The sequence below is a fragment of the Ptychodera flava genome, chromosome 19 (assembly GCF_041260155.1).
Source record: "Ptychodera flava strain L36383 chromosome 19, AS_Pfla_20210202, whole genome shotgun sequence".
Lineage (NCBI taxonomy): Eukaryota > Metazoa > Hemichordata > Enteropneusta > Ptychoderidae > Ptychodera > Ptychodera flava.
Window position 1 is genome coordinate 1,906,287 of NC_091946.1, and position 21,857 is coordinate 1,928,143.

Genomic DNA, 21,857 nt, shown 5'->3' on the forward strand with positions numbered 1-21,857 from the left:
TGAACAGTACACTCATGAAAAATTGCATACTCATGAAAAATTGTATTGCCTAAAGCAGTACTGCTTTGATATATGCCTAAATTTGGTACTCATGCACATATTTTTTTGTCACTGCTATATTGAACTTTGTCATAGAAACATGACATATATATATATATATATATATATATATATATATATATATATATATATATGTCGAATAACTGGACTGATGACAGCAGTGAAAGCACATTAGGAGTTCAAGAATTTACCTATTAACTTCTTTAATTGGATAGCATGAAGAGGGATGTATATGGAAAGCCGTTGGGGACCCCTCGGTGGAAACTCTTTCGCCATTGAAAATGCATAGGTAGAAAACCAAAAAAAAGGTTTCTGTCGAAATATACGAAACAAGTCATTGACAAGGACATAGTCCCCACTTTTAATAGGAGTATTAGTCTTGATGGGGCAGGGAAATGTGGTCATTAAGAAGTATCACTGGAGTGTATATGTTGATATCTATGGGCACATAGGTCTATATCGTTGTTCCCAATTTGAAACATATGAGGCATGTCTAAGTTATGGTTCTAAATCGGGAAAGAAGATCAGACCTCTAGCTGTATTGACCAGCCAAGAAATACATATGCGCATAATAAATGAGGTACAAGATGTGACATCTTAAGGTCTAATACCCTATCAAAATTGAAGGGTATAGAACTTGTGGTTACTGAGTTATGCATATATATATGTATAATCAAGGTCAAAGGTCATCCAGGTCACGTGACATTTTGAAAAAAAAATTGTATTGCTAATTAATCCCTATATGCCAAAAATCAGACCTCTAGCTCTATTCGCTTGCCCAGAATTAGATATGTGCATAATTAATGAGATAAAGCGTGTGTTGTCATAAGGTCTCCAATCCTACTAAATATAAAGGACATAGCACTTGTGGTTACTTATTTATTGAAATAAACGTGTATTTTAGGTAAAAGGTCATCAAGGTCACATGACATTTTGTCAAAAAATTTCTATCCTATAGTTATCCCTATATACCAAAAATCAGACATTCAGCTCTATTGGCTTGCTCAGAATTAGATATGCACATAATTAATGAGGTACAGTATGTGGCGTCGGTCTCCCATCATACCAAATATGAAGGGTGTAGCACTTGTGGTTACTAAGTTATGGACAAATATGTATATTTGAGGTCAAAGGTCATTGAGGTCACATGACATTTTGTAAAAAAAATTGTATCGCTGGCAAGCTTACTAACTTGTCGCACCAAAACAAACTAGTTTGTCGCACCGCATGTACTCCGTTATTGCATATTGTTTTTCTGCACCACAACAATCTGACAAGCATACAGTTTTGTCGCAACAAACATGCTCATTGCATATGGTATTTTTCCGCATTCTCCATTTTTGCAACAGACTGTGTGCAACCAGAGTAGAGTTTATCGTAGCTTCAAGTTGTAGTTTTTTCCGCAACGTCTGTACGTTGTAAGTTTTGTCGCACCGCAACACGAGTATATGAAGTTTCCACATTGGTTTCATATTAACAGCATCCACATTTTGATAATGAGCGAGTAGAGATTTTGCGGCCACAAAAGATGATAAGATTTCGGGATGGCAGTTCAGTGCGGAATCGTTATCATAGAGTTTCTGCATCCGTATGTTGATTATGAGCAGCCAGAGATTTCGCGACCGCACTAGCTTTTGTTTTTTCCGCAATCACAGTTAGGCATTTGCCGCCAACGTTATCATTCGACATCTCACTAACTGCCTCATAGATTGTTACCGCTGCAGCCAGTTTTCCTCCAAGGTCAAGTTGTTAGTGTTAGCAATGTTGACGCTGACTGATATTTTGTGCTCACAATATAATGTGGTTTGAGTAGTTGTTGTCGCATTTGAAGTTGACAGCACAGCTAAAAGTCATGTTGTAGCCGGGTAGTATTTTTTCCTACATTTCAACGGAAAACCTTTTTGTTTTCTACCTATGCATCTTCAATGGCGAAATAGTTTTCCCCGGGGGGTCCCAAACGGCTTTCCATAGATGTAACAATGGCATAAACTACTCTGCAGCCAGGAGTAGAATACAACTTGGGGGATGTGAAAATTTCAGAACGTACAGTAGATGGCACCTAATACTGCTAAACAAACTTGTCTCACTGAACTTTACCAGAGATAGGGTGCATACAAGGTTTAGTAAGTAATGTTAACTGTTTACAGCATGTAAATGGTATTTCATTCTCAATAAATCCACCAATGATTATCATTCCAAATACACAGAGAAACATAACAATGTACCTGAGAGTACTGGGTCGCTTATCTTTGGGAATGCTATTCAGCAAGGTTTTAAAGGTAGCAAACAATTCTGCCTTACAAATTTTAGACCTGCAAGAAAACAGTAGTATCTGAGAATACGCAGAGTAAGATCACAGGTACTATAAATATGAACCTTTCACTGCTGAAAGCACAATTTTTATGAATTTTTATTCTTGAAATTGTAACAGTGGAACAATTGCTTTGTGATCAAACGAACCACAATATTTACAACACACTGCCATCTTTGTTGAATTTGCATCTCTTTGTCTGGTCAGCATTCTAGTGCTTTGTTCACTGCAGAATACATAACTCCAAATATGTCATCTATGTGTCACTTTGTTCTGTCATGTCAATGTAAGCTAATATTGTGTTTTTGTGGACTAAATGCATCCTGTGTAAGAGGGCATGTTTGTTTTGAAATATCAAGTAAAGATGTTAGTGGTCAAATATCAACTATGGCGCATTATTAATCTAATTGCCTCCATGTTTGCTTTATGGATTATAAAGCCTTCACAGGATAATCAAGAAATTTTTATTCTGTGGTAACATTCACAACATTCTATTTTTGATACATGTTTCTATTATCAAGATCATCAGCTCTACAAAGTCTGCAAATATACATGGCATAATTTGCATCTGTAGCATTTAAAACATCTGGTAGGATGATTTCAGAGCATCTGACCATATAAGGTGCAACTGTGATTGAAAACATCACACAGCACGACAAATTGGGAATAGAGTAGGTGTCTCACCTGGCATGTAATTTGTTAAGCTTCTTTGATGTAACTCCCTGTCTATAGCCATTAACAGAAACTTGCAGAGAACTGTCTGGTACATCACACCAAATCAGTGCTAAAAAAAAACATTGTAAATACTATGAATTCAGGTACTAATTAGAGTTATTACCCAATATCACCTGTTCCTTTGTCATATCAGCATGAGTGTCATTTGTGCTATGTCAGACACGAGACGAAGTCCATGTGTCAGATACAAGACAAAGTCGAGTGTCTGACACAGCACAAATGACACGAATGCTGATACGACACAAGGAACAAGCGATATTGGGTATTATATCATACCAGTATATTGATGGCACAAATACAGCGATCTGATTGGTCAAGACGCGAAAAGAACTGTGGTATATTGGCGATATGCCACAGCTGGCATACTTGTGAGCTCTAAGGTTGAGCAAAAATCCACTTTTGACGTTCCATGCCAGAATTTCAATATACTGCAATGATGTAATAGCAATAAATCACACCCAACTACGGTATACCACTCGATTTTGATCAGTTCACTCCATATACCGGTATGCACTCGCTATCGCTTGTGCATATGTGTCGTGAACTGGTCAAAATCTCATGGTATACCATTGCTGGGTGTGCTTTATTGCTTAAATAACCGATTTATCATATACCCATGCTCATAATTTTACAAATAGCATGAAAAGCCTTAAATTTTGAGGCATTACTTTATTATTCCTTGTGCATTAATATTTGAATATTTATGTGAACAGGCTTCAGTCATAAGGTAGCGCCTATCTACACGAACATCGTGTCAATAGAAAAAAATGATCGTGTCGATAAGAAGCATTTTCCGCTTATTTGCACAATTATTGTGTTGATAAGTAGTTTTTTCCCTATTGATACGATGATCGACGCCCAGTAAACACTGGTAAGGAAGCCACACCGGCGGTCCAGCTGCAGGGATCAAGTTGCTTCCAGCAAGGACAGTGTTGACCAGAATTCAGAAAGTGATTTCGAGGGGAATTAGCTTAAAGAAACACAGGCAACCCCAGACATCCGGGACGAGTGGTTCCAAATCAGAGTCAGATTCTGACTCGGAATGACAAAGCGCGAGTGGACAAGGCAATGGAATGCTCGGGACGGATTTAACAGTACGACGAGCCTACTTTTCATTTCTTTGTATGAAATAAGACAGTATCAGTCTTAGTTTGAACTTTTCATGGTTGAATTTATTTTATAAAATGTTGAGCAATCCCACGCCTGAGTATTTCGATTCAATGCACTGGATGTTGTAGCTCCAGTAGGCCTACAGTACACTCAGTGTGCATTTTTCGGACGACCTCAGTTTTCGGACATGCAATATTCTGTTCGTCGGACTCACTTTGCTCCGTAATGATAGCGTTTTACAAGTTGTGTGACCTCATATTAAGTGAAGTGATACTGCTGTCCCATGTTGGCGTTTTTTCCCGCTATTTCGGGCTATACAAATTCGGCAATGTTAGCCAGACCATACGATAAAAGGTGCCGAAAGCAACACACAGAGACAGCCCATAGGTAAGTGCCAAACACGTCGAAATATGGTTATTTCGTATATTAAACGTAACTAATTATCACAAAATATTTACATTCAGTTTTTTAAATACATTGAAAATGAAAATTGGGGTTTTGAAGTTTCAAATTATCAACATTTAGCCCCTACTCACTTTCAAAATACGACCTCCGATTATTGCGATAGCAGTCCGATTACTACGCACTCAACATGGGGTCAAAAATTTTGCAACTTGACCCCCTATATACCACTTCCGTCGTGTTAACACTTTGACGATAAACACAAAAGGTATGGAACGGTCCCTCCACAAAATGAGGGACCATGGGTATGGTAATAAGAATTCGTAGTGCTCGTCATTTATGAAACGACTTTGGTTGGGCGAAATTTACTACCCTTTCCGAAAACTATCACTCTGAGTGTAGCTGTGTTGGACGTCGACCTTTGACAGAACACTATCATTTCCTTGGAGCACGAGACAAATGGTGTAATCGACCCATGTTCCCATGCATTTTCAGAGCAAGCGAACCAGCAAAAAATGATGCGTTAGGCCTATTTTGTACATGTTTTGATGAAGAAAAACAAAGAAAGCTTGTCGCCGCACTGTCGGGTCGCCATTTTGAATCGCCGTCTTCACCGTTCACAATTGTGTAGAGACGGGAAGCTTCCTGGCTCGCAAATGTTTCCCGATGAAATTTCCCATATTTGACACGAAAGCATAGTACACCAATCAGATACCCTGACAAGTCATTTTAATTTCAGTCATTGTAATTTACTCGATCAGCGCGGCGATCGGCCGTACGCAACATGTGACCTTTGGTAATCTCCTGAAAAGACCATGTCACTATAGCAAACTGAACACTAAGCTTACAGTGTTCTCTCGTGAGTTGCGCGCCTGGTGTACGTTCTGAGCAAAGGAAGCCCTTGCCTCACACCCTTACGGACATGAGATTGCGGAGGTGTGAAAGACTGTTTGCCTGTATTAAGATAAGTCGTCGGCTCAACTTCGAAAAGCTGAAAAAAGTCGAACAAGTTGGGTTAGGGGTACACGCCCACCCGTAACTTTTACTTGCGTTTTATCTGGACAAGGGGGGCCATACGCAATGCAAGAAAGTGACGTAGGCTAACTTCAAGACCCTAAGAGTGATTTTACGTTTGGTTGTATGGGGCATGTCATAGGCCCTTTAAGTCACTATAAAGAGCCAGGTGCATACCAAGTTTCAACCAAATCTGGCCAGTGGTTACAAAGGTTTAGTAATTTGCAGGATTTTTCCTTGTTACCCCTTCATTTGCATATTTTTGACTTTGACATGTTTATTTCAACAAATTCACATCTCCACCCCTGGGTGCACCCGTCCACCAAATGCTAAGATGGTAGGTGCTGCGATTTAGGAGTTTTTAATGTGGACGGACATACATACATACATAGAGACAGAAAGACAGACAGAGACAAACAGATAGACATGCATACAAGCATACATTTATTTTTACAGCTTTTAACCTCCAACAGCCAACCAACTTGTCAATATCAGCTTGTTCAACTTGATACTAGTGCTTATAATAATATAAACGAGAGTTAATTACATTCTAATTAAAGTAAACAAGACTTGCTTATAAAGATCTATGTCATAAAAAACAGCATATCTGTCAGGTTATAAAGAATCTTCAGCTGGTTATCTTTATCAGTATTTTCATCCTATTAACCAAGCACATTTTAACTTTCAAATTAACATTGCAAGTAAGTTCTGTTGAATAAGTTTAGCCTGTAGGTACTCAGAGAAAGCACACAGAAGAGACAAATATTTGCAACTTAAGACGTTCAAATTCATCCAAAGCATTATAAGGGGAGAACCATTTGATTTCTTGGGGGTATGGAGGATTTTGAGAAAAAAAAAATTGTCACCAAGTGAGATAGAAGAAAAAAAAATTAATCCTGTCATGACCTGAGAAAAAAAAATTGTCATAACAGACAGAAATGAAAAAAAAATTGTCACAATGCACCAGAAATTAGCAAAATTTGGAAACTTATTCTCATGTATTCTTTGTCAGCACGCCACCATAGGCGGCGCAAATGTTTTTAACACAAGCAATTCTATGTTTTTTTCCTCAGCACTTATGATATATAATATGCATGCACTACATAGGTCTACTTTACACCTCAGTATACTCAATGTTTTCCTTCCCTTTTCTGACCCAAGAAATCATATTTCAGGATTTCTGTTGCACTATCTCAATGGCATAGGCACTATCTAAAGGGGACTATTTGACTTCTGTAAGGGACCATTCAGTTTTTACGGCCGGGGGGGGGGGGGGGGGGGGGGCGGCAAAATCTTGTCGCCGGTGTTCAAAAAAATATAGACCCACCCCTGCATTTTGCATGAAAAAAAGATGACCCCCCTTTGGCACATGAAAAAATTGATGAACCCCCCCCCAGCTCAAAAATAACCAAAACCCAGTTTGGATTTGGATTTGAACTCTGGTACGCGGCACACTTTATCCTTGTAGCAGAGATACCAGTGCACAAACTTCCCAGCCACTTCCATGCAAACGTCTATTGATTAGGACAACTGTAAGGCAATTTTTAACTTCATTTCCATAGACAACTTATGTCCATGGACATTGTATAAAGTGAACTTTATTGGAGTGGTTCGCCAAAGGCGGGCGCCTGTTAAGAGGGTCATGGGGCATTATATAAAGTCAATTTATTGTAGTGGGCCGCCGAAGGCGGCCCGCCGGTAAAGAGGGTCGATCATGGCCATGGCATAAAGTGAACTTCATTGTAGGTATTATGTTTTTGAAAATGTGGTGACCCCCCTTCCTACCAGTGAAAAAGCGATGACCCCCCTTCGTGGATTCCAAAATTATGATGACCCCCTGACCCTGACCCCCTGGCCGTAAAAACTGAACGGTCCCTTATGGACAAATATATATATATTTGAGGTCAAAGGTCATCAAGGTCACGTAACATTTTGTCAAAATATCTGAGATATCTGCGTGAACAAATGGACTCATGAATGGTCGAATGGACAGACACGACCCCATCTATAAGCCCCCTGGACTTCATCTGTGGGGACTAAAAACTGTGTCACTGCATCCTTTTTGCAATATGAATACGATGAAAAACTAAATTTTTATTTTTCTTGGCCTTATTCATGGGAGTCTATGGAGAACTGCCTTATACATGGGAGTCTATGGAGGCGTAAACTAAAAAGTTCTCTAACATGGCCAAATTTGATTGCATCGTGAAACAAATCGACGTGCATCTGTATGGGGTAGGGTACTATCCTTTTGCAAGGTTTGAAAGAAATTGACCAGGGCATGTCTGAGATCTCTGCGTGAACGGACGCACGCACGGACATGACCAAACCTATAAGTCCCCCCGAACGGTGTCCGTGGGGACTAACAAGGACCTACCCCCAACCCGTGGACTGTAACATTACATTTGGGGGGAGGGGCGATGAGGGGTGTGATGGATAGACTGGCACTTGGCCACTAACATTTCCTTGTATCTCAGGTCATGTCACATGGCAAACAGTTATTTTTAGTTGTTAGAACTATCTACTGTTCATGCACATGATGCGACCGTCATCTGTCTCGCTCAGTGTCTCAAAAGTATTTGATATGAGAATACTTCAATAGAGCCTAAATCCAACTGTACAATACTTGTTCTATAAATCCTACTTTCTATCTGGAGGTTGAATTATGCTGAGTAAAAACATATGTTGGATTTTCTCAATATCACTCTGACAGCTTCAACAAACCACAAAACCGTTGGCTGTTATTATACATCAGAATTCACGATCGATTCCGTTTACACATGGCTCAGTCCAGGATGTAGACAGCAGTCCCTCACACCTATCGGACACCCCCAAACACGATAGGATAGTCCGAGTCTCAGCTCTGTTGCAAGATACTGCATTGACAAGGTTTGAGGTTTGCTTAACATGTACTACTGCATGTACTGACACATAATGGTAACTTATAAAACGACTAACACTCTCTAACAGGGCAATGGAGGGGCAATGAAAGCAATAAATAAAAAAAATCCGAATCTGACATTTGTATTCATGGCACGATGGCAAAACGATGACAAATTATTACAAGCAACAGATGCGCATGCGTGCATTTGTTAATTCGTCTTCGACATATTGTCAATATTTATGAATCCGAAACAATGTACATTAGACTTGGTTCAAGTCGGTGATTTGTTAAAAAATAAAATCATTTGTAATAGTTTCTCGTGTGTCTCTCCTATTTCACAGAAATCGTAGCTCCTGCCAGTTTTCTAGTGATTGAACGCGTTACCTTTGAGTCTGCATAGTAGTGACTTAGTTTCTGCTATGATTCTAGGAGAAACACCGTCGTATAGTGTTCACCACACTCCTCGCGTTCATCAAACTCACACGTTTCACATGAAAACAGAACACAAATCATCGTGTTAACCCTACTCAAATGCAAACTTGAATCAAGTCTAAATTTACAATATATTTCGTCAAAATTAAATGTAGCAAAGGTCCTGTGCATCATAGCTTGCGTGAAGTGACGTGTTAATTACCCCACTTAAAACAATCACGACATCTCTTGATTAGTGCATTGCTGGAATTCCATTCTTCAAGGTGTATATATACTGATAGCCGGAGAAGAGACCCTGGGAAACGTTAATCCTGAAAGTTCCAGGACCGTCGTCTCAGCGATGTAAACTGCGTCAAAAAGTTAGGGTCCCTCCACAAACTGCCCTTCTAACAATAAACGGCGTGTTTTCACTAGCATATTTCGAACAGTTCAATTGTTCCAGGATGACAGAGTTGAGCTTGAGCATATACCCGTTTTTACAGTCTATGGCTTAAGGCAATTGGTCTGTATCTGTTTCACACTTACGTGATTCACATCATTATTATATCACAATATGTTGACTGACTTAGATAATCACCTGAAAAGGGTAAACATGGTAGCTCATTAGGCGTTTAGTGGCAATTAACGCCGTGTAGTCAACTGATATGGGATGAAGTGAATGAGACAATTGATAGAAAATAATGTTCTTCTTTGGATATATCACAGCACAGTCCAGAGGGACTGTGATCACAGATATCATCAAAGTGATATATCCATTCCTTTATTTGTGTGTAGCTCTGTGCTAATAACAAACTTGGCTTTATAGCTTGCTGCTCACCTTTGTTGGTGTACATATCCTAAAAAATAGTGACAACATCACTGTTCGCTCCCATATAGTTATCAAAACAAGTCAACAATTGTATGAAACATGGACATACATATACAGACAGACTGACATACACAGACTGGCACAGAGTGATGACATTGACCCCAAGTGTGCCTTAATTGGCCCATGGAGAGTGATAAAGATATAACAAACAGCTGAATGTAATGATAAAATGGTTAAGTATAGGCCTATACAGGCACTGAGAGTGAATATGTTACAGCAATTTGATTAGTTTCTTTTCCTTTTCTACTTCTGTGATAATCTTTAAGACAATCAATCTGCAAGGCAGTTTATGTATTGACAAATATGTTATCTTTTACAAGCACACAGTAAACTGTTCTTGATTTTTCATTTACAATATTTGACATAGACTGAAATACATACCATGCAACCAATGTTTACACTTTGCCCATACACCAGATACATGGAGAAATTTCAACATACAATCATCAACTCAGAAACCCTACAGGGAAAAGTAAACATTGTTTTCTTCAAGAACAGCTGGTGCATCCACATCTGGAACAACTTACACAATTACACAAGGATGATGACACAAGAGATATTAAGTTAAACTGTGGTGAACTTGACTATTCCTTTCAAATCCTTACCTAACTTGACATCTTAAACTAAAATACACTGCATGGTTAATTGTGCACAAAAATACATCGGGGTGGACCATTTGATAAGGGATGGTGTCTGGAAGATCGATGAGGTACATTATCTTTTTTATCCGACCCATTGTACATTCTTTTTTCCCCACTCTCCCACCTTTTCTTTTTGTCAAACCTTCTCTGGCTGAATTTTTTATTGGCATTTGTTTGGAATTTTTTCAAAATGTGCTAGGATTTTTTTACTGCATTTCAACACCAAATACAGTTTACCATATCAAATGCTTACTAAATCACCACATTATATACTCTTAGTTCCAGTAGGTATAAAATTACCAAAAAAAATCTTAAAAATACAAAATGAAAGATATCCTAGTAAAACTGAAAGTTTCGCAAAGCTGCCCCAAAAATTCAAAATTCCGGATTTCAACTTAATTTCAATATATCTTATTAACAAAAACCCTAAGAACCGGTTTACTAAATATCAAAGCAATCAGACTGGTAAATTTTGAGAAACAAATGATGGTAATTTGAGAAACAAATTTTTTGACCAAAAATGAGAAAAATTGCCCCCAAAAATACAAAATTGCAGATTTCATCCTAATTTTAAATATATCTAATTAACATAAACCCTAGGAACCTGTACACTAGATATCAAAGCTACCAGATCAGTAGTTTTAGGAGAAAAAATTTTTGACCAAAAAAGGCAAAATTGCCCCAAAAATAAAAAAAATTGCCAGTTTCAACATACCTTCAATACATCATATTGAGATTAATCTTAGATACCTGTATACCAAATATCAAAGCTATCAAATCAGTAGTTTTTGGATTAAAAAATTTTTTATCAAAAATTGGGAAAATTGCCCCAAAATTACAAATATGACAATATCAATAAAATTTGTACAAGAATGACTGAGGTCATTCTGAGGAACATGAATATTAAGTTTCATAGCAATCAGACGAGCGATTTCAGAGAACAAGATTTTTTGACTAAAAACGGAAAAAATACCCTAAAAATACTAACATGCAAATTTCATCGCAATTTTTGCACACATAATTTAGAATACCTAAAGAAATCTGCATACCAAGTTTCAACCAAATCTGACCAATGCTTACTGAGTTTTAGCCATTTGCAGGATTTTTCCTTTTTTCCCCCTCATTTGCATATTTTTGGCACTGACATGTTCATTTGAACAAATTCACATCTCCACCCCTAGGTGCACCTGTACACCAAATACTAAGACAGTAGGTGCTACTGTTTAGGAATTTTTGATGTGGACGGACTAACAGACATACATACATACTTACATACATACACACAGACAGACGCCATTTTGCCACCTTATACGAATACCTCCCATTTGCATATATACATATGCATATATGGGAGCGTAAAAACATCACACACGTAGGTAACTGCCTGATGGGACGTGCCTTCTCGCTTTTTTTCTATAAACTTCATTGTGAAGGCCAAATTGACATTCCAATATTAATTAAAAAGAGAATAGAGCAAAGCCATAGGGGTAGCACTACTGCCACAATAAGCAGTCGACTACAAGATTGTCTCCTTTCAATATTTTGTACAAATTAAGCAATGTCAATGCGGAGTTTGGCGTTGAACTGCTGTTTAATTGAATATTATTCATATTCAGGTTTGCAAATTGATCTAGATGTGCAATGGAACATCACCAACCTTAAGCATAAATACCAGTTCGAGTTCAGTTTTAGTTTCACTATGAAGTTATCCTTCCATCTCTTTCCTTCATTCAGACGCCCAGTTCATATTCTGAGAAATGAAACGCACAACGGCTGCAGGGCAAATGTGTTTCTGTCTCCTTGGTCTCCTTTTATAGAATGGCTGAAATTCATTGTTCCTTTGCTACCTTAGTGATGATTTATTTAATGTAGGATTATTGCGTATGATAATAAGTTGTATTTCGCAGCAATTGCCGTATTGTTGGGATTTTACTGATAACTTGTTTTCCCACGCCATGCGTTTTTTTCCCACGCCAAGTTGTCTGTCACATTTTGGACAAAATCTTAATCACATGACCAGCTTCATGTTTGCTTTGCCAGATCAACGAACCAATGCCAATGACAGATTTCAAAAAAATGCACAGAAAATTAACCAATCAACAATGGTCATGCTCTATAAGAAATCCTGATCCATTTCAATGAGGCATCTGTTGAATCCAGGCAGTACAACCGCATCGATGTCTTCTGATAAAAATCTTCACGTTGACGACAAGACTTACTACACTCGGATGAAAAGGGCCTGGGACGTCACATTGCAGTGGGATGATGTCGCAGAGCCAGTGCTCTGTAAGTTTATCACAACATACGCTAATGCTTTGGGTGTTCCCGACAAATTCTTCTTGGTTCCGCTTCTATCAGCCACAGCAGCTCTGATGGGTCGTCACTCCAAGATCGAATTTTCGGAACACTGGTGAGAGAACTGCATTCTATGGACCGCCGTCGCTGCAAGAAAAGGCGAGAAAAAGTCTCCCTCCGGAAACGCAATCCTCGCTGGCCTGAAAAGTGTCCAACGGCAGTTACAAGATGGGTGGAAAACAGAGTCTGAAGAGAAAAGGGCTGCTGAAGAATCACGTTTGTATACGTCAATATTTTCATTCGAATGGCTCCATCAACTACTTGTAGCCAATGATCAACAGATGTTGTGCTATTTCGATGAGCTGTCTTTACTGTATGAGCTTATCGGCTAAAACAAGGGAGGTAAAAGCCAACTAGACATAAAACTCTTCCTAAGCTTGTATAATGGCTCCGAATGGAACCGTGACTACATTAATAATACAGGTACCCCATGTATGGACGAAACCAATGTCAATATCATGGGCTACATCTAGCCAAAATACGTCATAAAAAATCTCATGGCAGGTGACACAGATGGCTTCTATGATAGGCAATTCTTTTCCTGTCCACTGGAAAGAGACCCCTTTGTCAAGGACATGCAACCGGTTCCATCCAACACACCCAGCTTTGAAGGCCTGTTTCTACTCATCCGAGAGGTCCATGAAATGAGCGACAAAGGCCTATATCAGTTTGAAGCCAAAGCCAAAGAAGAAGCGACGAAATACGTCAACAAACTCACATCAAGAAAAAAGGACACCCTCTTTGACGAGAACCACAGAGGCGTCCTTTCGAAAGCTCGCGGCCAGTTTCTACGATTATTCATGATCGTTCAATGCTTAAATGATACGCTGAAGCGAAGTTATGAACTCTGTGACAATAACGTTGACGGCAACGACACCAATGACAAAGACTGACACAGTAACATCGTGGAAACCCCAACCGTCTCTACTGCAACATACCTAATGAACTATTTCATACGCCAGAAATTTGCGCTGATGCCAGAAGAAATTTCGATTGAGTCCACTGGATCACCACCGTGCACACCATCATCCACAGAAATCACAGTTGCGTCAACAAGTCCAAGTTCAGAAGATGTTGAACAGATCTTCTCACGCCAGAATCCAAGCTTCCCAAAAGGTGCAGAACACAATGTAAAAAGCCTGTTAACCTACGGACTAAATGAGATCCATTCAAACAAAGTTATGCAGAGTCACCTGATGCCTCCATATAAAAACCCGGAGAATGAAAAGAACAGGTGAGTTAAAGCGGCAGTGCTCAATTAGTGGTAGTTGATACTGACTGTTAATGTGATTTCAGTTATTTGTTCTCCAGTGATTTTTTGCACAAACAGTTTAGCTGCGTAGAGATAATAGTGGGATAAAGATACACCTTACACTCTTGACACTCTTCTTCTTAGACCTTGAATCACCCATACTCGTATTCATCCTTCGACAGCTGCATGCATGCATTTCATTGAAGCATTTAGTTTGTATGCATCTGTTTACTTTTGTTTTGATATTTGCATAAAGAAGAAAATATCCGAGTAACATAACAGTTTTAAGTATTTTAAGTCGGATTGTTTGGTAACAATGTACTACAAGAGAAACTGTTTTCACAGCATCAAGTATTTTCGCTCTACTGCCAAAGTCCCGTCGTTGGCACTAACAATATATACAAATCGTATATAAATAACCATTCCATGTACGAAGCTACGTCTACTCATGTCATTTAGGATTGATCTGGTTTATTTTCCCATTCCTTTAAACCAAGTGACGAAGGAATTTTGGATATATTCTAATATTTTAACTTGCAGGCTGTGCCCAGATTTTAGGATCTATAACTCATACATGCCTTTTTGCTCTCAGGTACACCTCACAAGCTGCGAAGCATTTCCTACGGCGTGTGTTGGAATATGGCGTTGGTGACATAATCCAAAAAGGCCGGGCCATCATATTCAGAAAGCAGAAGCACGACGAACTCAGTGACAACACTCGTGATTTCCTCCGCCGCTGCAACGTTGAAGAATCCGACAACAAGAAGCTAAAAACAGTTCTCTGCTCACCGTAGGAATTTTTAAGACAAAGTTAAACTTTGTCTGCAGCGCAATTCACTTGACACCAGTGACTTTCTCCCCTTTCCTCTGTTTATTTCCTCTCTTTGAACATTCCACCATAGCGGTACTCGGTGTAAGAAATATACATACGCTAGAAATGAACATAACAGATATTTGTACATATCATAACAAATCACATCTGCCGAAACAGAAAAGCAGCTGTCTCGCGCAAATCTCATGCAGTACAGTACTTTTAGTCGAGCACTGCTGTATATAATAGTTGCGGTAAGTTTTGTGTAATCATGTTCATTTTAGTATTGTTGAGACAACATTTTTTAATTAGAGTAGAATAGTGGCTTTTACGATGTAATAGAGAAGCAGGTGAAACTCCACATTTAATCGCACAGTACCGTCTAGAATTAACCATTTCTTTAATCTTTGCAAGTTCACATTGATTTTAACTTTTTGTAAGTTTGCATAATTGTCAGAATTAAAATAAGCGTATTTAGTATACGACAAGGACTTCTGTGATTTTTGTTGAATGTGTATATGTGGATGTAGGAGAAATGGTGTGAGCGTGATCTAAGTACCAGTAGACTACTTCCACTTATATGTACAATACCTGAAAACAGCGTGTCCAGCATCGAGCAATTCCCCCTCTAATATTAGACTCTAGCTTAGATTTTAGACGATATTATCAATTTTATCGGATATTATCAAATAAAACAGAAAGTCAGGCATCTGCCTCTTCCCTACTCCTCTAATATTAGACTCTAACTTAAATTTTAGACAATATTATCTATTTTATCAGATATTATCGGATAATACAGCACGTCGGGCATCTGCCTCTTCCCTACTCTAATATTAGACTCTAACTTAGATTTTAGACGAGATTATCAATTTTATCAGATATTATCGGATAATACAGCACGTCGGGCATCTGCCTCTTCCCCACTCCTCTAATATTAGACTCTAACTTAGATTTTAGACGATATTATCGATTTTATCGGAAATTATCCAATAAAACAGAAAGTCTGGCATCTGCCTCTTTTCTACTCCTCTCATATTAGACTTTTACTTAGATTTTAGACGATATTATCTATTTTATCGGATATTATCCGATAAAATAGAAAGTCGGGCATCTGCCTTTTCCCTACTCCTCTAATATTAGACTCCAACATAGATTTTAGACGATATTATCTATTTTATCGGATATTATCCAATAAAACAGAAAGTCAGGCATCTGCCTTTTCCCTTTTCCTAACTTAGATAACTTAGATAATATTATTGAATAATACCTATAGTGCCAATGTCGCGGTATCCTCTGACAAACAATAAGACCATCACGCAAAGCAGCAACCAAGATATCAACAATTCATTTCGATGAGCCCTTTCCTGATTTTCCTTCATCTCTCTTGTATAGAATTTTGATAGCTGCCATCTCCGATACAAATGGGGTTTTCTTAATGATCTGTGTAGGTACACAATTTATATTTTGCAGGACTTCAGGCCAGAGTCCAGGAATCACAGCAATATGTGGGGTTTGGTTGTCTGATCCAGACTAAAAACTGGTATGTGATTTTGAAAATGTGTGTTGACAGAATGGCCACACAACTGATTGAGATTATGACAGAATACAGGGCAATGAATTGTTTATTTCACAATGACATCTGTATTCCCATGAAATGTGCAATGCCAAGTGTTTTGGCACAACCCTATTTTATAACTGGAAATAATTTGACATGGATCGAGCTATGATAATACACGGAAATGTTCATATGTGAATGGTGCAGCAGAGGAGTTTATAGCAAGATAGAGTTCCACACTATGGCTTTCGCAACCATGAACACATGTGGAGGTTGCCAAGAAATACACTCTGGAGCTGTTGTCGCACTGGCCGCTGATTGGCTAATGACAGGAAAAAAATATTATGGTATAGCATTGCCAATTTTGGAAATGAACCAGACTGAAAAAAAAGGTGGTAAAACAGACTCTTACCAGCACCAGACGGAGTCAGTTTGCCAAGTGCTTTGTTATGATGGTTCTCCATATAACTCTTGCTATGTGGAAAAACTATGGAAGACATCAACAATTGTGGTTGATGTACTGTGTACTTTGCTGGAAGATTTTCAACTCCATTAGCACGAGATACCAATGCCCGTTGCATTGCAGAGGAACTGTATGGGCATCTGTATATATAAAGACAGATATTGTTAGTTCCATCGTGAAACCATCTTTTTAACCCTTTGAGCGCTTTAATTTTCTCCTGCCAAAATTTTAGTGCAAAAATTTACCAATTTTCATGATTTTTTCTACAATTTTTTGATAATTTTGGACTAAATGGACATCACAATTTATTGGCTACAGTTTTTTCTCAAAAATTTGGCAAAAACCTGAGAAAAATTGACTGGGTTTATCTTACAAAGGGGACAAAAATAGACTTTGGCGCTGAAAGGGTATAAAAGGGACATTATCGCTATCTTTTGACCCTTTTTACACCAATAGTGTTGCAAACGAACAATTGCTGATGTCGTTCGATTTATTGAAAGATGTCTAAAAATGGTCGACCATAGACAACTTCCATCCAATTTTGCCTACACTGTGTAGAAAAACCTGGGGTCAGAGGTTTTAGGTGGGCTACTGTTAACCCCTGACCCGAGGTTTTTCTACACAGTGTAGGCAAAATTGGATGGAAGTTGTCTATGGTCGACCATTTTTTAGACATCTTTCAATAAATCGAACAACATCAACAACTGCTCGTTTGCAACAATATTGGTGTAAAAAGGGTCAAAAGATAGCGATAATGTCCCTTTAATAGCAATATTGGTACTCCACAAATCATCAAAGCCAGCATGTCATTTTCTTGCTGTGGAAGAACAGACTTGTAACAAACGTTACAAAAATTAGGAATCAATTTGATTAACCTCAGTACGCAATTGTGATATTCACTCTATACTCTTGACTGGATGGAAAAGTTTAAGAATATTTTCCTACCTGCCAACAATAATAGATTGCAAATAGATTGGTTCTGAGATGAAATGTGAAAGTAATGCTCCTTGACAACCCAATACATTCCACTTAGCAATCTTGTCACTGCACGACATGGACAAAGTTCTATCACCTCTTCCAGGTTTGGTACGAAATGCTCCTAAAGTGTGATAATCTGGTCCACTTTGATAAAGGTCCTGTGATTCACCAGGAACACACTTGGCTCCTGTTCTGTAGATGTCTCTCTCTATCACCCTCTTCACTTCAGCCTCATTGTCCAATTTTAAAAAGTTTTCCATTGGAGTTGATTTAGGCATACTATGCTGTAAAGGCAATTTTCTTAAACCTGTATCTACAGCAGAATTTATTTCTGTTCCATCCTGTTTGCAATTCTCTTCATTTTTCTTAATAGTAACAGACTGAGTACAGTTTTCATTAATAAACCCGATCTGCAGTGTTTTTTCAGAGACATTGTCCATCATATCACCACTCGCTGTTGATAATGGGTTTACAGCAATCAAATCACTAGAAGTCTCTGAAGTTTGACACAAAGATGATTGCAAGGAACTATTAATAAATGATTTTTCAATACTTTGTGAATGTTGAATTGATCCCTCCCACTGGTCAGAACTTGGACTATCTTTAATTTTCTTAGAGATCTGTCTTGTATATTTATCACCATCTTCATCTGATGTGTCACTATAGTTGTCCAACGACCGTTTCATCTTTGGTGCTTTGTCAGGGGCACTATCAATGCTATCTTGACCACTCTCCTTGTAAAAGATTGATGCATCTCCACCTAACACAAAATGATACAATATTAATAGATGAGTTATCTCTGCTCAATTTTATACAACTCTTAAATATTATTCTGTATCAAATTTTACTATCAAACAAAATAATGTACACCAGAATACAGACCTTAAGTTGACGATAACAAACTGTGACAGTCAAATGTGAATTGAAAACAGTAAACCAAATGGCATTTGTATGTACTATGGTTAAGTAATCTTTTCTATGAAATTATCACTTCAAGTTTCTGAATTAGTAAAGATTTTCTTGCTAACTAAAAACTGTAGAGAAAATATTTGATTAAAATGTAATAGTGTGCTCTCTTGAAATTAAAGTTTTTTGATGCAAAAATATTTTGATTTTACATATGATATGTACTAATGAGGGCTGACACAAAGACATTTCTAAGGAAATTCCAAAATTCACTTAGAGTTAGAAAATGTCTCAGTCAAAGGGCAGGGACAGATGTACCTTTGCCTTGAAAGATAGTATACAATCACGATCGAGTTTCATTGGTATGTGCCAATCAAATGTGAGAATGCAAATTTAGAAAGATTTTATATCGGGCCAATTGAGACAACTGGACAGACGGACAGACATCCATGCGACATTAGTTCATGTGTGTGTGAGCAAGTGAGCTAAAAAGTGTATTAATTCTTCTTGCTCAACGATAAGAAATCATACTTACATGGTGTATGACTGCTGTAGAAATGAAACCTTACACCTCTATGCAGATGACTTTTCCCAGTAATGTCTGGAGATTGAAAGACATCACTTAGATTTCCAGAGTGGACTTTGCTTAACTCACAGTACAGATATCTACCAATACATGTGGATAAAAAAATCAAATACTGAATTATGAAGGTAGGGAATATTTATTGTTGTGTACATCTGAAAACTTTCACTTTTATTCTTAAACTGTGTGTTATTTTACTTTTGACCAATCAGTGATCCCACAGTACAAACACTGTTGCTTCAAATTATTTTAGATCAACAACACATCTGCTCGTTTCATTTCTGAAAAATGATCTTCAAAACCAATATGGATACTACTGTGTATGTCTGTTTTGACCCCACGTTTCCTAACCAGTTCATTCCTTAATGGCTTATATAAACATGGAGGTACCAAATGTACCTCCATGACATATATTAAAGCATACTTTTATATTGTATCTATGTTGTAGATCTCTGCATTCTTCTTGCAAGGAAGCAAGAATACTCATGTTTGGATGGTTTTGTGTGCGACTCTGTTCATTAACACTTGCCACCTCATTCCTCATGCCGTGGACTTTGGACTCACTATGGCTGATGTATGGATTTCATTTCAGTGGGCAGATCGTCCATGTAGCCGACACGAACACGAAGTGTCTGATACCGGCTACCGAAAACTATGAAAAATAGTAAAGAATGAGCTACAAAATTACTATCAGTTTTAAGTTGCAGGTAGAATAAGTCTGTGCCTTTGTATAAAATACTATAAAAATAGTAGAAAGTGAGCAACCAGCTGAAAGTTAGTCGAGGAGACCTTAACCGCATATCATTTGCATCTCATTGTCGGCTACATGGACTGTGTGCCTTTCAGGTGTTCTCCCAAGAGCTATTATAGAGTGGTGGCCGCCACTCTGTAATTTTTGGTATACAATAGAAACTCATTACCATAACAGCTGCATTTATTGTTATGCAAATTAGCCGCCACTCTATCAGAAAATCCTGGGGAGATCACTGCATCGGCCTTTTCTATGTGTTCCAAGTTCCACACAGTGCCTATGGGCTATATTTTGATGTGAACGTTCACAATAGTGCATTCTTTGTCAATTCGTTGGCTTGATGATGTTCCAGTTAGGAACTTTGTTTGTGATGTGATTTTAGAGATTTTCTGTTGTTATCTCTTGCATGGGCAGTGTTGTTTTATTACTATTCATGAGCCCTAATGCATATTCATGATATCGTTTGACGCCCAAGCCTTAACCTACTTGCATTGTTCGGTGAAGGATGTTGATCGAGAAAAATATGTCAAGAAATTCAACATTAAATGGCACTTAAAGTGAAACTAATTTGTCAGTGTTATCTCCTGAAGTCAATTTTATTTTAGAGAACTTACCTTAGAAATGCTCGACGGACAATGACTTCAGCATGGCTATCATTTAAAATGCTTCCTTGAAAAGTAAAAAGAAGGAAGATTAAAGGTATTTAGAAATGAAGGAAATACAATAGTCAAGACGTACTTTTTGCGTCTTATAGACCTCTAACAAATCCAGTGCTCCCATGTTGGTGGAAAGGCACCTTGAAGGATAATTACAAGCATTGTGTATACAGTAAAAAGACTCATGTCTGCTGCTACACGAATTCCATTTTCAAATCTGAGTTTATGTTGTTGGTATGTGATACTTTGTAACATTTTTAACTTCCTGGCATTGCATTGAAAAGTTGTCTACAGGACAGGATGGAAAAGAATCAGTTCCTCAAGGTTAAAGAATATCCACGCATATCTTTCTGTGTGATAGTGAGATCAATGCATATTACACAAATTCATTAATAAGTAAAGTATAACAAAAAAATTTGCAAATCATACCAAGTTTGCACATTTTGCTTTGACCAATACATTTAGATCCTGTTCCCATGGCAACAACTTTAATTTGACCTAAATTGAAAAGAAAATGGAGAAACCTTGATCTTAACACCTTATACCATCAACATTGATGCAATTCATTCATTTATAAGTATAATGCAAATGGTATTGCCTGTAATCAACTTTAAATTGTTTCACAGAGTAATTTTCAAGGTTTTTTGCCCGTAAATGTTTACAAATATCAGTTAAAATAATACAAAACTGATAACATTACCCCCTTTTAAACTTGCTTTTTTCTCTCTATTCTGGGCCTGTGTGTGCAACCGTGGTTCCTTTTTCTCCAAAACCTTTGTTTGCTATGATATTCTAGCTTCGCCAGTCTTTCTGTTTGAAACTTGATATTTGTAAATGTGTTTTATGGTTTTCATATAAAAAGTGCACCTTCATAGCTATTGTGTTTCCTTCCAACTTGTGCAACATCTTTGGTCATACAGACTGCTGCCATCAACGTCCACTCTCTTCCAGCTTGTGGCTTGCCTTTCTTCGGCAGGTGTTCATAGTGATCCATGCATGTGTTCGCCACCTTGTCAGCAAACTCGTAGTTTCCTGTAAACATCTTCACAACAATTTTAATATCAATCACTCTGAATCGAGCTACGTCCGG

At 38.0% G+C, this 21,857-nt stretch overlaps 1 protein-coding gene across 7 annotated transcripts in view; it reads right to left on the reverse strand.

Moving 5' to 3' along the window:
• Positions 1–21,809, reverse strand: part of LOC139118352 (tRNA-specific adenosine deaminase 1-like) — a 27,239-nt gene extending 5,430 nt beyond the window's left edge. For 2 of the 7 annotated variants that reach the window (XM_070681637.1, XM_070681636.1), the window contains exons 1-8: positions 21,635–21,809; positions 21,197–21,265; positions 20,726–20,780; positions 19,313–19,443; positions 17,839–18,631; positions 16,843–17,033; positions 3,056–3,155; positions 2,286–2,372 (exon numbers count right to left, since the gene is read on the reverse strand). In XM_070681637.1, coding sequence (XP_070537738.1) covers positions 2,286–2,372; positions 3,056–3,155; positions 16,843–17,033; positions 17,839–18,631; positions 19,313–19,443; positions 20,726–20,780; positions 21,197–21,265; positions 21,635–21,809 — 1,601 coding nt within the window. Of the gene's footprint in view, positions 1–2,285; positions 2,373–3,055; positions 3,156–13,750; positions 14,996–16,842; positions 17,034–17,838; positions 18,632–19,312; positions 19,444–20,725; positions 20,781–21,196; positions 21,266–21,634 lie in introns of those variants that run through there. The other 5 variants (XR_011548685.1, XR_011548684.1, XM_070681641.1 and 2 more) reach the window with 5 other exon arrangements.
• Between the last annotated feature and the right edge of the window lie 48 nt (positions 21,810–21,857).